At 46.5% G+C, this 12,998-nt stretch overlaps 4 protein-coding genes across 4 annotated transcripts; 1 reads left to right on the top strand and 3 right to left on the bottom strand.

The window, feature by feature from the left end:
- Positions 1 to 75: 75 nt before the first annotated feature.
- V8C40DRAFT_263426 (S8 family peptidase) lies at positions 76 to 3,904 on the top strand (the record flags this gene model as incomplete). Its single annotated transcript, XM_083219465.1, has 5 exons — positions 76 to 1,639; positions 1,791 to 2,214; positions 2,290 to 2,473; positions 2,555 to 2,834; positions 2,922 to 3,904. The coding sequence occupies 5 exons, from the start codon at positions 76 to 78 to the stop codon at positions 3,902 to 3,904; spliced, it is 3,435 nt and encodes a 1,144-aa protein (XP_083076519.1).
- Positions 3,905 to 4,782: 878 nt separating this feature from the next.
- V8C40DRAFT_285579 (uncharacterized protein) lies at positions 4,783 to 5,648 on the bottom strand (the record flags this gene model as incomplete). The annotated part of the gene is made up of 1 exon (XM_083222396.1): positions 4,783 to 5,648. Exon 1 carries the CDS (start codon positions 5,566 to 5,568, stop codon positions 4,783 to 4,785), a length of 786 nt encoding a protein of 261 aa, XP_083076518.1. The 5' UTR covers positions 5,569 to 5,648.
- An 804-nt stretch (positions 5,649 to 6,452) lies between these two features.
- V8C40DRAFT_285578 (uncharacterized protein) lies at positions 6,453 to 8,123 on the bottom strand (the record flags this gene model as incomplete). The annotated part of the gene is made up of 1 exon (XM_083222395.1): positions 6,453 to 8,123. The coding sequence occupies one exon, from the start codon at positions 8,121 to 8,123 to the stop codon at positions 6,453 to 6,455; it is 1,671 nt and encodes a 556-aa protein (XP_083076517.1).
- Positions 8,124 to 9,168: 1,045 nt separating this feature from the next.
- Positions 9,169 to 12,456, bottom strand: V8C40DRAFT_164367 (uncharacterized protein). Its single transcript, XM_083211517.1, has 2 exons — positions 9,381 to 12,456; positions 9,169 to 9,314 (listed from the first exon to the last, which is right to left on the bottom strand). The coding sequence occupies exons 1-2, from the start codon at positions 12,220 to 12,222 to the stop codon at positions 9,268 to 9,270; spliced, it is 2,889 nt and encodes a 962-aa protein (XP_083076516.1). The 5' UTR covers positions 12,223 to 12,456; the 3' UTR covers positions 9,169 to 9,267.
- Between the last annotated feature and the right edge of the window lie 542 nt (positions 12,457 to 12,998).

The following is a 12,998-nucleotide window of genomic DNA, read 5'->3' as shown; positions in this document are numbered from 1 at the left end:
CTTTTTCTCTGCGTTTCCTGCTTCCAACGTGCGCCAAGCTGTGGCACCAGGGCCGCGAGTTTCCTGTTACACATCATGGCAAACTATGATGATGATGACATTTCGGAGGCGGGCTCTGTTCCCAGCCTAGACAACTTACAATACGATGAGATACTTGACCTTGACCCCGAGGACATCGACAGGCATCCCTTTGAGGAAAAGAGCGAAGAGGCCCAGTTCAGAGAGCAAACATGGGAACAACAGTGGAAAGAAGTTGTCAGATCTCTTGTGTCTGGCGAGGCACGGTGGGATACATCCGAGCCAGGACAAGGTCGCTTGCTTGAAGAATATAAGAAGAAGGCACTGACAAGCCGAGACGCTCGTGAGCGGACAACGCCCACATTTCTTCACATCTTGGCAAAGAGGCGAGATACTGATGACTTTGGAAACCTGCCGGGCGATACACTGTCAAAGATCATCAAGTATCTTCTTGAGTTTCAAGACAGTGCTTTGGTAGAGAGCGGTCTCAGCAAACCAAAGGATGACCCGATTCTGCGGGTAGCGATGGAGTTCAATAACACCAAATTCATCGAATCCGTCACCGAATGTTCCAGTGAGATTCCGGGAAAATTAGATGAACTACTTAATGCGACGGATCACGATGGGATGAATTGCCTTCACTACGCTTTCAAGGAACAGCTACCAAAGGCTCTAGGAACTCACCAAGGGATTAAACAGAGTTCGGCCGTTGCACCAGAACGACCGAATTTACGTGTAACGATCAAGACAATCCATGGCTTTGTCAAAGAGGCAAAACCTGAGACGATAGCCGCGAGAGACAATTACGGCAACACTCCCATACACTATGCCATGGATTACAATAACTGTCGACTCCAAGTAAAGCAATACAACAACATACTTCAATACCTGGTTCTAACAGGCGATAAGATACTTAAGAGGAACCCGGATCAGCAGTTCAACTTGAACAACGAGTCTCCATATCTGTATTATCTAAGGACGCGAGAAAGATGGTTAAAGCAAAACAGGAGAGCAGCCGCCGCAACAGGACCAGCGACTACCTCTTCAGAAAGAGGTGGCAACCGTACCGGCAGAGAAAAACCGCCTATTAGGACAGGCGCCTTGTATGAGTCCAGAAAGGAGACAAAAGATGATTATTCGACAGGAGAGTATCAGAAAAAAATGCTCCCGCCAAAACCAGGAACGACTGAACCATCAAGAACGAAAATGGGGCCTCCACCTCCGCTTGACAAAGGTCGGACATTGTATACCACAGCCCAGGAAGCTAAAGATGGAACAGAGGCTTCAGATTATGACCCAAAGCAGTCTCGTCGTCCTTCTGTGCATATTTCAGAGAACCAACCCGTTCATGCAACCCCGACCACTCCTACGTCCCTGGATAACCCCCTTCCCAAGTCCCTTACGCGCACTCGAACACAGAATTACGACCAGGTTAGCGATTCCGGACAGACAAAAGCTCCAGCCAACGTCAAGTTGGAGGAAGATAAATCCAACCCAAGCAAAGCCTCTCTAGACTCGGATACAGCAGCAAGCAAAATCGGGGAGTTTGTCAAAGTTCATTACATACGCACCAGAACAGACATGGAAGCAAAGGAATTACTTTATGGTAAAGTAGCTTCAGGTAGGTCTGCAACAATTCGACCTCCCAAGGGAATCCTCATATACGTATTTTACTCGGCCATCTTAAAATGCGATGTCCTGTTGCTTCTGAGACTTGTACACATTGCGGCCACGAGATTTTGGATCTATGGCTGACGTCCTTACTACACTAGACAAAAACCTTTATTTCGACGCATCTCACCTCGCGGGAAAAACTGTAGATCAAGTCGTGGACTTGATCGAAAAGCTTTCGAAAGCGGGCGGGTTTGAAGATACTCTATCCTACGTCAATTTGCCGATATTAACGACAATCCACGAAAAGTCAAGCGCATCCAAGTCAGACAACAGAGGGTACAGTTCGAACGAGAAAAGACAACGCGGAGGCGCTCACCAAGAAAATCCCAAATTAGGGCGCAGCGCTCTAATAAGTGTATTTGACAAACTGGTGTCAGTCAACATCCGTCACATACTCCGGCTGCAGGTAGACGACAGAGAAGGTCTACCTCACACTGATGCCGCAATCGAGCGAGCTATACGAGGCCAGGATTCATTTGGTCTTGGCAATACCCGAAAAGAGGAAATTAAGATAGAATCCTGGTATGCTAACATTGCCTTGCGGTTCCGATCTATCTCCCATTCTAGTTACAAACGTGATTCTGACTGTTGGAACAGGGATTGGAGAAAGCCAGACCTAAGCATGGACGTCATTTCATTCGCAGCACCAGATGCTACTCACATCAACCTCTACTGGAGTGGAAACCAGACGATTCTCAAGGGTTGGGGCTACCCAGAGGGTATTGCAAGAGATGCAACATCTAATGGCAAATTAAGGAGGGTGACGCTCCATGCCTTTCCGGTATGCCCCACGTTCAAAATCTACTCCATGTTATCAGAGACAGATTTCGAATCTCAGAACATAAGCTAACAATGAGTTTAGGGTTTCGAAAGTCGCGATAGAATGATGAAAATGATAGAAACCTTCGAAACTGAGATCAATGACCGCACGAAAGGAAGGGTCAAGATCGAGAAGAGGATACACTCTGGCACGGTTACATCCAGTATCAAGTCGGACGATGATCTAGACCCGTCAGAGATTGGAACATCAGACGGCCCTCCGCAGCAGGTCTGGGTTGAGAGAATGGAGGATTTCAGAAGCTCTTTGATCTCTGTTCACCGGCTTCTGGGCGGCAAGATTAAAATACCACCCGTCAAGGCATGTATAAAGCTGTCATATTGAGCTTTCTACTCCCATCACGTGCTATAGAAGATGAATGCTTACATTTATCTATAGGTTGCATTAATAGACGATGGCGTCGACCTACTAAACTTGGATACGTATAACATTGTTCAGGCTACTGGTCTGAGCTATTGCCCTCCGGATGGGAAAACAGAACGGCCGTGGCATCAGTCCACCAATGGCCACGGCACAGTCATGGCCAACATGATTGTGCGCATCAATCCTTGGGTGTCACTCGACGTCATGAAGATTCATGAAAGCACTAGCCACAGTCCTGGAAGTAAAACCCGAACCATATACGCAGAGAGCGCTGCGAGAGCCATTGAAGGCGCTATCATCCGCAAGGCCGACATCATATCAATGTCGTGGACTATTCGGAAATTGGCAAAGAAGATAGGCAGTGTACCGAACGCCTTGGATGTCGGGACCGATGAAGAGCACAAGAGATCCCCCGAGGAGGTGGCCATGGATGCGCTTCAAAAGGCAATCGAAAAGGCCAAGTCTCGCAACATCCTCATGTTCTGCTCCGCCGCCGACGATATCCAACTCCTCGGCAGGGAATCTCTTCCTTTCAGCGCAGCATCGGACTGTATTCTTCGCATTGGTGCCGCGCTGCCCAAGGGCCAAAGAGATCCAACTTCCGAAGATTTTAACACAATAAGCTACTTCTTTCCCGGAAACCAGGTCGCAGACGCAAGGAACCCTCGGTCATCAAAACCCGTCGAGTACCATGACGGATCTTCCGTTTCCACTGCATTAGCCGCAGGACTTGCATCACTAATAATTTACTGCACGAATGTCGTAAAAACCTACTACGACGATTCGCGGCCCTTTACTGACTGGGCGTTGAAACTGCGGAACCACAAGAACATGCGGACCGCATTCGATAACATAAATTCTCCGGATTATGACGACAAGAAATTTCTTCCTGTTTGGAAGACGTTTGGAGATGCTACAGAGCGTATCAATAATGCTCAAGGGGAGAAGAAGAAGATTGTGGAGTTGGAGAATCTGGTGAGAATTCTTTGTCATAAACTTGAAGCAGAGTAAAGCAAGGGAGCAAGATTACAACAACACACTCGTATAATGTAACAAGTGAGTATACATGTAGCCTGGAATATTGAAGCATAATTGTTTCTCGTAGAATATCTAAAGTAACTAGCCTCTTTGAAGATAATTTCGCCTCCTCGCTCTTGGAGTGCTGGCTCTGTGACTCTATCGACATATTTATGAACCTCACAGTTTCTGCTGTTGTGATGAAGTCACAACTCCACTCTCCAAGGTCAGATGCATTGTTATTTGTTATTTGTTATTTCTCTTACTGTCTAATTGACCTATGGTCAAATTGGCAACATAGGTAAATTCTTCCGGACAATGGGAAGCAACCTTATAGCTTAATCTATTAGAAACATACCTGTGCGGTGGGGAGCACCTCCACCAAGATTCACCTGCGGCTTACCCCTTGATATGCTCCTGTCGTGTAGCACCTACACTAAACTACAGGTAAAATCTTTAACCACTAGCAGCATAAGCATAGGTAGCGTTTATGTGGTAGTTAGCTAACAGATTGCGCCCTGGAAGCCCATCATCACCATACATCAATGCGGCTGCCAAAATTATCAGCACAAGTAAAACAGCGATTCTCGCAAACACTAGTTCTTAAATTCATCAATCCAAAGCCTAGGTTTAAGGTGGTTTATTCAGTCCTAAATATTGGCAAACCCAGGTACGTTTGAGTTAGTAAGTCCTAGCTCCTGAATCCCTCCATCAGTCAAGCCGGATCCAGAGGCATTGGCGGGCTGAATGGTGATCCCATCAATTTGCTTAAGATCCAACATCTTGTCATATACTACTCGGGAAATATTGCTGAATTATCCGATAGAGCCTGTGGTGCTGTACTTGGACAGGCTTCTCTTGCTGCTAGTCTTTCAAGCAGCTGCCGAGATGGCCGATACCACGGTGTAAAATGCGGACGCAGGATCTAACGGAATACCCGTCAGGAACAGCCCGCCATCTGTCGTTACACCTTCTACAATGGGCTTATCGTCATCCATTAACTGACCAGCGTGGTAATGTTCGGTATGGATGTGCGTTCCGGTGGGGTTGGAGGGGTTCTCAATCTCGCCTTTGGAGCTGGAGAATAGCGTCTTGGTGGTTCTTTGCTCTACGTGCTCGCTCTGAGGCAGAGACACATGGCTTGGAATCAGAAAAGTCGCACGCTTTTCGGGGTAGTCGAGTTCAATCCAAGAGCCGTGTTCGGCCGCCCCTGATTTTATGGATAGCCCAAATTTGTGCTTCAGGCCGCGCTGGGCAACGGCGGCACAGAACTCGGAAACGAAGGCTGGGTACGCCGCCAGATCCACGCCTCGTTGGTTAGTTGTGAACTCGAACGGCTGGAGGTTGCCAGCATCATCGACAATGTAGTGACAACCGTAGACCTTAGTCTCCGCATCGGGCGTCATGGGGGCAAGAAATGGGATTTGGCCGTAAGGGGGGGCACTGATTTCGGAAATAGCCAGAATCTCGCCTTCGTTCAGATGGAAGTGGATGTGAATCAGTTTGATACAAACGCTTGGCGGCATATCATGCTTGTCCAAGAGTCCCTTGAGGTAATTGAGATCATCGGCATAGATCTGGGCGGCATCACCCATGTCATGGATGAAGGGGATTCCGTTGTACAGAGACGTGGATGGGTAAGCGTTAATCAGAGCCATGATGTCAGAGCGATGCTGTCTTAGGTACTCGGCTAGGTTGAAAGAGCACAGAGTCTTATCTGAGGGCTGGTAGAAGTAGATAGTTCAAATGTCTGTGAATACTAAGAAAAGTAATGACTTGTATCTGCGTGTGAACTTGAGAAGAGAGAAGGGACCATTCCTGTCTTCTTAAGTAGCTGTCGGATGTCTATTTGACCACGGGGAACAAATGAATACAAGCATGGAACCCCTAATACGAACGGACTACCTCCTCGATCACGGAAATATACAGGTAGATACTACTAAGGTAGGTACGGTAGATAGATCCCCGAAATTATTGCCAAGACAGCTTGCGTGAGTGATGCTTTGTGCAACCTTCTGCCGTATTGTGGCATCACTATCGTCGGTAACCGAGGCACACCAATGCACACACCATTTGTGTCCCGAAATCACCTCCGAGAGCCCTCCTTGATTTCCTCTGTTCTTTGGTTTGTGGGCCGGCAGGCGTCCAAATTTTTTTCAAATTGGGTAAGATAGTGTCCACAAAGAGAGATGCGCGACGGGACATTTGCTGTGTAGCAGTCGCCTGGTTCTACTTGAATCACTGAGACTTGTCTAGGACTGCACTCAGCCGTCTAGTCCGCTCCCCTGCCTTGAATCAGTTATGAATGCAATGTACAATGGTAACCTGAATCAAACTCCTCTTGAAATATTATATGATATAGGTTGGGTAGTCTTATAGCCCAAGGTTTTGGGAAGTAGAGTATCGTGGCTGTCAAATGGGACAATATAGAGATCACTATTCATTTGTATAACCGTCTAGTAGGTATCATATTTTTGGACGCAATCTCAAGACCAGGCTGTAAATCTCAACTATAAATGGTAGTGACCTACGTTTCCTATTCCTAGAATAAGACGGCGCTTCGTTTGAAGGCATCTTCCATCTCAGTATAAAGCCGTTTGGCAGCTTCCTGTCCTTTGTCAGTCCCTATGAAAATCGCCCCGTCACGCACTGGAAAAATCAGTCCATGTAGCTCCTTGGCTAAGCCTTTGAGTGGAATAAAGTCATCGGAGAATTCACCCAGAATCCCCTCGATGGCCTCAGGCTTCATGTCGTTGATCACTGCCTGACCAACAGCAGGGAAGTTCAGGACCGGTGAGTACCATTTCTGGAGCCGAGATTTCTCTGGCAATCTCTCCAAAATCTCACAAGCATGGTCATGCTCGCTATCGTTCGCGATGGCCAGCCACAAAAACACATAGAACAAAGACTCTAGGTCGTGGCGATACGAGTGTACGTGTCCAAAGAGGACGCCGATGGCCATGAATCCATCCGACCCAACAATCTGCCTAGGAGGGGGACCCTTGTCGAGATCCAGCGCCATGTCAAAGTCAATCAAGATACCTTTGGAGCTGTCACCACTGGGCTGCGGGTTGATGACCAAGTTCTTGATGGCAATGTCTCGGTGTAGCATTCTTCCATCCAGATAAAGAGAACGGAGGGCCTTGACGAGGTCGCCCAAGACCTCAAGAAGTTCACGGATAGATGTAAACTTCCTGATCGGACGACCAAGAGGACTAGTAGCGACGCATGACAAGGTTCGATTGACAAATGATTCAGGGAACTGCAGTGGCTGGCGAAGATCGGCAATGCTGACCAGGTTTTGGTGGCCGAGGAGCTGGATGATACCCCAGACTTTGCGCTCGTGTGCCAGCTGAAGCAACTGAAGCTCGGCAGTTGTAGTATCGACTCGCCAAGAAAACTTGACCACAGAGTTTGGCTTTGCGATAGTAGATTCCGAGGCGGCGAAGCATGTGGTTCCGAGCCCGACCAAGTGGCCTGGCGCTGCAATCATCTCTGGCCGGAGATACATCTTGCTCCCTTCATCAAATGAAACATAACTGTCCGGCCCGGGTCGGAGACGCTTCACAAACGTATTGATACCGGATTCTTCGTCATTCATCATACCGTAGCCCGCCAGAATACGCAACATGTCTTGAGGGTTCTGAGCCAGGTCGACCAAGTTGCTGCTGTAGGCACCCGCGCGGTCAAACACCCAAAGCTCCAGAGTGGTCCCATGAAGGATGAAGGCATGTAAGAAGTGTCGAGTTGGTTGAGCCTTGAACACTTGCACAGCACGCGCAGCAAAGGGTAGATAGTCGTCGTCATCACTCGTCACGGGAGCATCGCCGTGATGGTATTCACCATACACGCGGGTACTACCTGAGGCGGTCGAGATATCTTCCGTTTCGAGATAGATGCTGGCACTGAAGCGCGACTCCGGAGTGCTAATGGACTCGCTTCTGAGGCGGATGTTGAGCTTAGCGGTGAAGGAGACCGACTGGAAATCAGCGAGCCAGTCCGTCAGAGCGTTCAAGTCGGCAACATTGAAGAGGTTTGCGGACAGCTCGTTTATGATGTTGGCCGATTTGGCGTCGCGGATGGCATCTTGAACCGCGGGGGGCCAAGCCTGGTTCTTGAAATATTTGACCAAGAATCCATCCACGTTGCGGAAAACATTGTCTTTGAACTGGCCCCGAAGGGATTCAAAGACAGCCTCAGATTCGGTCGACATATTGAGAGGGAGAGGTCAACGGTTCGTAATAGCACGGAACTGTAAGAGTTGATTAGCTCTGATGGCGCTCAGAAGAAGTAGAATAGCCGTACAGTCCCTTTGGGTATTGAAGAAATTTTTGTTTTGTAAAGATCAGTTTTTTTACAAAAGTAAATTAGTGGAATGGAATAAATGTTGGGTAGAGCTCTTGTTGTGAATTGTGAGCCTCTTAAATGGCGTGGCTACCCTTGGTCAGTGCTTGTAACACTCGACCACATTTGGTCCCAAAAGGCCCGTTGGGCATCAGGTGGTTACACAAGAGGCATAAAAATAGAAGGTATCATTTGATGAAATCATAGGAAATGTGGAAATACAACGAGAATGTTATTCAACTATTAAACAATACACATGCCGGTGATATACAGTTAATAAATATGAAAGTTACCGAAAATGATGAAGTACTTAATTACAAAAACGTGATCGATTTACACAATTGTTGGATATCTCTGGAAGTCATCAATTTAGAGTAAATCTCAGGCTCACAAACTCTCGGTCGCGTCTTTAAGGAACTCTGTGGAGGGTGCATTAATCACATGCGGGCCGATTATATGCATAACGGCAGCTTCCTTTAAATAAGGCACCGGTCTTAATAAAAGTTTCCAGTAGATGGGTAGGTACAGCCCTTCTTATAACATCTGAGAAATAAGTTTCTGGAGGATCCTTAATGGCAAAGTGTTCGTATCGCCTAAGCGAGGTGACGATGCCCTCACTTTTAATGAATGCTAGTGACATAGTTTTAGTTAGAAAAAGAAGGATGGACAAGGCTGGGGCATTCCACGTTTGATACAAAGAACCAGGCAGGAGCATGAACGGGTTTGGCCACAAACGGTCATAGTAGAGTCACGGCCAACATGTTTGTACACTCGTGGACTATTGTCCTCTCTCGATATTATTTTCCTGACCAGGCGGCTACAAGAGAGGTTTGTTATTCATCTTCCCCATTTTTATACACAGCATAATATACAACTCAAATTGCGCCCTTGCCTCTGTAAGAACAAAATTCATTCTTACTTTACTGATCCTATTCTGTGTTGTAGCCGTGATTATGTATAAGATACTAGAATAGGTAGAGAACTTAGTCTATCACTCCTCAAGTAATAGCTCTTCAAGTTCGCCGGTTGTGTTCCTCCTCATCCTCGGATAATTCGCTTTCTTTGCACTCGTTGCTCTCATCAGTTGTCTCTCAAAAATACTGGGTATCAGACATACACCACTCACCGCTAAGTTGGTTTTGAACAAACTCACGAATGATAGCGAATGCTTTGTCGGTGAATCTGAGCTGCCGTCGGCGTTTGAAGAAGAGCTCCATGCACGCAGTCTGATGCTTGTATCCAGGACTATTGGCATCTGACACTGCCTCCATTATCTCATCTGTGATTACAATGTGAGCTCCTCCCTCCTGAACAAGGAATTCAATGAACTCCTCGTGATGGTAGAAGTATTTCATCGCAGTTGTCATCAGGTCCAAAAAATTCAACGAATTTCCTAGCTTTTGGAAAACAAAGGAAATATTTTCTCTAATTTGACCAAAATTTATTACTCCGCCGTATAATAACGCGTAATTTTTGATGGTGACCGTGGGTTGGTATCCTCGGTGCTGCAGTAAAAGTTCAAGGCATTCTCTGCCTTGCTCCCGGATTACTGCAGCTTCCAAAATTTTTGTTGTGATTATGACCTTGCCACTTTGATGTTGGCATAATAGCTTAATGATTCTTTTGCCTTGTGGAGCGTTATGTATCGCAGAAAGCATTAGCTTCTCTGTGATCAAAATTTGCTCTCCTTGAAATCTCAGAAGGAATTCGACGAGTTCGCTGCCTTGCTCTTCGTTTGCCGCCGCTCTTTCCATGATAGCTTCTGTGATGATTATTCGACCTCTTCTCTGGTTTTCCAGTATTGATCTCATACCCATTGCAGTTAAACTTGATACTACACTCCAGACAAATCCTTCTTCTACTTTGATTTGATCTCCATAATTGGCTAGAATTGATAGTGTGAATTTATTTTCTCGCCCTCGACTTCCTCTTAGAAGCTGTTGTATATATTGTATTCGTGTCTCTGGATGCATGTGGTCAAGAAGTGATAGCACCACCTCTTGGTCGGCCCAACTTCCGTCAACTGCGAGCTTTATATCCTCTATGGCTACAATTGCACCAGCCTTTAGCAGCATATTCACCATTTTAGCTCCAGTCTTCTGGTCAATTTTTCCTGACGAAAGAACCGTATTGAGGGGTGATTCGTCACTCTCGTAAAGAGGATTCACGTCTCTCTTGATATTGAAAGCCAGCCCCCCCATGATTGGATGCACTTCGCGCGTACCTAAAGCATATTCAACCAGTATTGGCAGTCCTAAGTCCAGGGCAACGTGCAAAAAGGTGAATTTGGATGGATACCTGCAGATTGTTTGCATCCATTCCCGCATAGAAGTCGAATTTGCCTCAAAGAACGGAATTTGTGGCTCGCAGATTCTGAACCTCTCCCTTGCCTCACGTACATGGTATGTCCAGTAATCTATCGCATAATCGAGTAAAGGGCCTTCTGGTGGATTTTCGTCATGAAGCCTTTTAATCAAGTTATCAATACAGCACGAGGCAGCGCTAGCGTGTGCTTCAAGTCTCTCAACGAAGAAATCGGAGCCGGAGCCGGTTAGAAAATCCCTTACGGACTTGTGAAGCAATTGCACCTTCTGGTCATAAAACACCACCAAGAGACGGCAGGACGCAATCTGATCGCGAGTGTACTGCAGACGAGTATCCAGATCTGGTTCACCTTGGTGCAATTGACAGGCTTCGGAGAGCGCTCTCACGCTGAGCGCTTCAAACGATATAGCAACAAAGCTTAGAATGCGCCGAATCGCCACGCACTCGCTGGTTTCGCCCTCGGTAGCCGTCTTGAGGAGACTTTTATATAACGAGATAAGTCCTTTTGGCATATCTCGTAGGAATTGAATAGCGTCTTTAGAAAGTTTTCCTCTTAATTCTTCACATGCCAATCCAACCCACAAAAAGGTCCCTTCAGCTTTATCCATCAGCAAATCGATAATTTCTCTTTTAACTTTATCGGTATAGTTTTTTTTCTTGGCAAGGCCGTCGACTCTTTCCCTGATGCATCTGTCGATATCTTGTCTGGTTTGGTCAAAGGAAGCCAAGTCCGCGTTTGTGAAATCTTGCAAGTATTCACGAATTTCAGGGTATGGTCGGCTTGTGATTAAGATAGAGAGATTCGGCGGGGGCTTCTCTTGACAGTGAAAAGTCTCATGGAGTTGACATAGCAGAATTTCTTTGGAGCCATTGTCACATTCGTCTAGTGCATCAATAATGCAATATTTTCGGCCAGTATCCTGATCTGCAGCTGCAGCAAGAAACACCCTCCATAGAGCATCAAATGATGTGAATAATTGGTCTCCCCTCTCTTTAAATTTAGGCAAAATGTACCTCGAGAGGAGATTTTTATGTTTCTGAACAAGAAGATAGAGAAGACCTCTAACAATGGACGTGGCGGTCTTTTGTTTCTCGAAACTGGCGTCACAGAAAAAGTAGGCCAGTGTCATATTTTCTTTTCCATGAAAAGAAGTTGAGAGTTCTTCGGTGAGAAAGATGGCCATGGTAGATTTCCCCGTTCCAGGATTTCCATGTAGCCACAGGATATTATTTGATTGAGACTTCTGCCCTGTCTCCTCAAAATGAAGCCAAGTATTCAGCTTTTCTGTCTGGGCAATCCATTCGCAAGTTCCACTTGCACGGTTTCCTTTTTTGCGTTTCAACATGGCTCTGTCTTCCGACGGATCAGTCACAAAGAGTGCCTTCATGCACTCTTCGTCTTCTCTAGAATCAGGCGGCGGATTCGGCGCAATATTAACATTTCCGTGGACGTTGAAGTGCCCTTTACCAGTGTGCTGAATGCCCGAACCCTGAAATACAGCTTGGTTAGAATCAAGCGCCGTGGCGGTATAACCCGCAGCCATTGTATCTGATAAGGCTGTATATGGTCGCAGGTTGGCATTTTCCCTGTTTTCCAGAACAGGTTCCCTGCCCAGTTGTGACCCGCTGTCTGCCGAATCCATTGAATTAAGTCGGCATATAGATGCACAGAATTATATCGTTACAAAAAATCCTAATATGCCTTGAATCTTTGGCCAGGGAAAACAGCCAGGTCGGGTAGCTAACTTTATGCGCCCTGTTTGCGCGTGCCCAACTGGATTATCAGGCACCAATCCGTCTCTGATGAGGCTATGTATATGCTGGGTCTTGATTGGCACAAAGATGGGTGCCTACATGATATGATGTCTATGTACATGTGCCCCCCAAAAAAAAAAGACTGGACAGAATGCTGAATGGCGACTAAGCATTAATTATCATTCTCAGTTTCTGGCGAGGAATGTAGGTAAAGTTACCTACTACATGCGCATACACACATATATGGTATGTGTGTAGTATCACCGTTCATAAGTATCACCGTTCATCTGCTTGGCATTCGCGCCATTGGCTGTCCTGAAATAACCGTCGTGATCCTTGTTTGCATTGATAGTACTTACTATCGCCACCACGTGTGTTTATAATGCTATTCATAATATAATTGCTAGATCTAGTAGAATATAGTTGCTGGTGAATACCGTAATTACTGCTATAGCCCACTTCTTGATGTAAAGCTATATATTTACGCACTGATATACATCTCGTCGGCCAATATTCACATCGCCCCCAGCCGACTATTTTCCCGATCCTGAATGCTGAATACCTATTCCATAAAAACGAGAAATATTATTTAATACCGGCCCAGTATCTCCTCGTCACTCCCAACGTCGCCACTATCGCAATACATCCCGGCCTCGTCGCCGTG

The sequence above is a fragment of the Trichoderma camerunense genome (genome assembly GCF_050948025.1).
Source record: "Trichoderma camerunense strain CBS 138272 chromosome Unknown V8C40scaffold_4, whole genome shotgun sequence".
NCBI lineage: Eukaryota > Fungi > Ascomycota > Sordariomycetes > Hypocreales > Hypocreaceae > Trichoderma > Trichoderma camerunense.
This window is presented reverse-complemented; position numbering and strand designations above follow the sequence as displayed.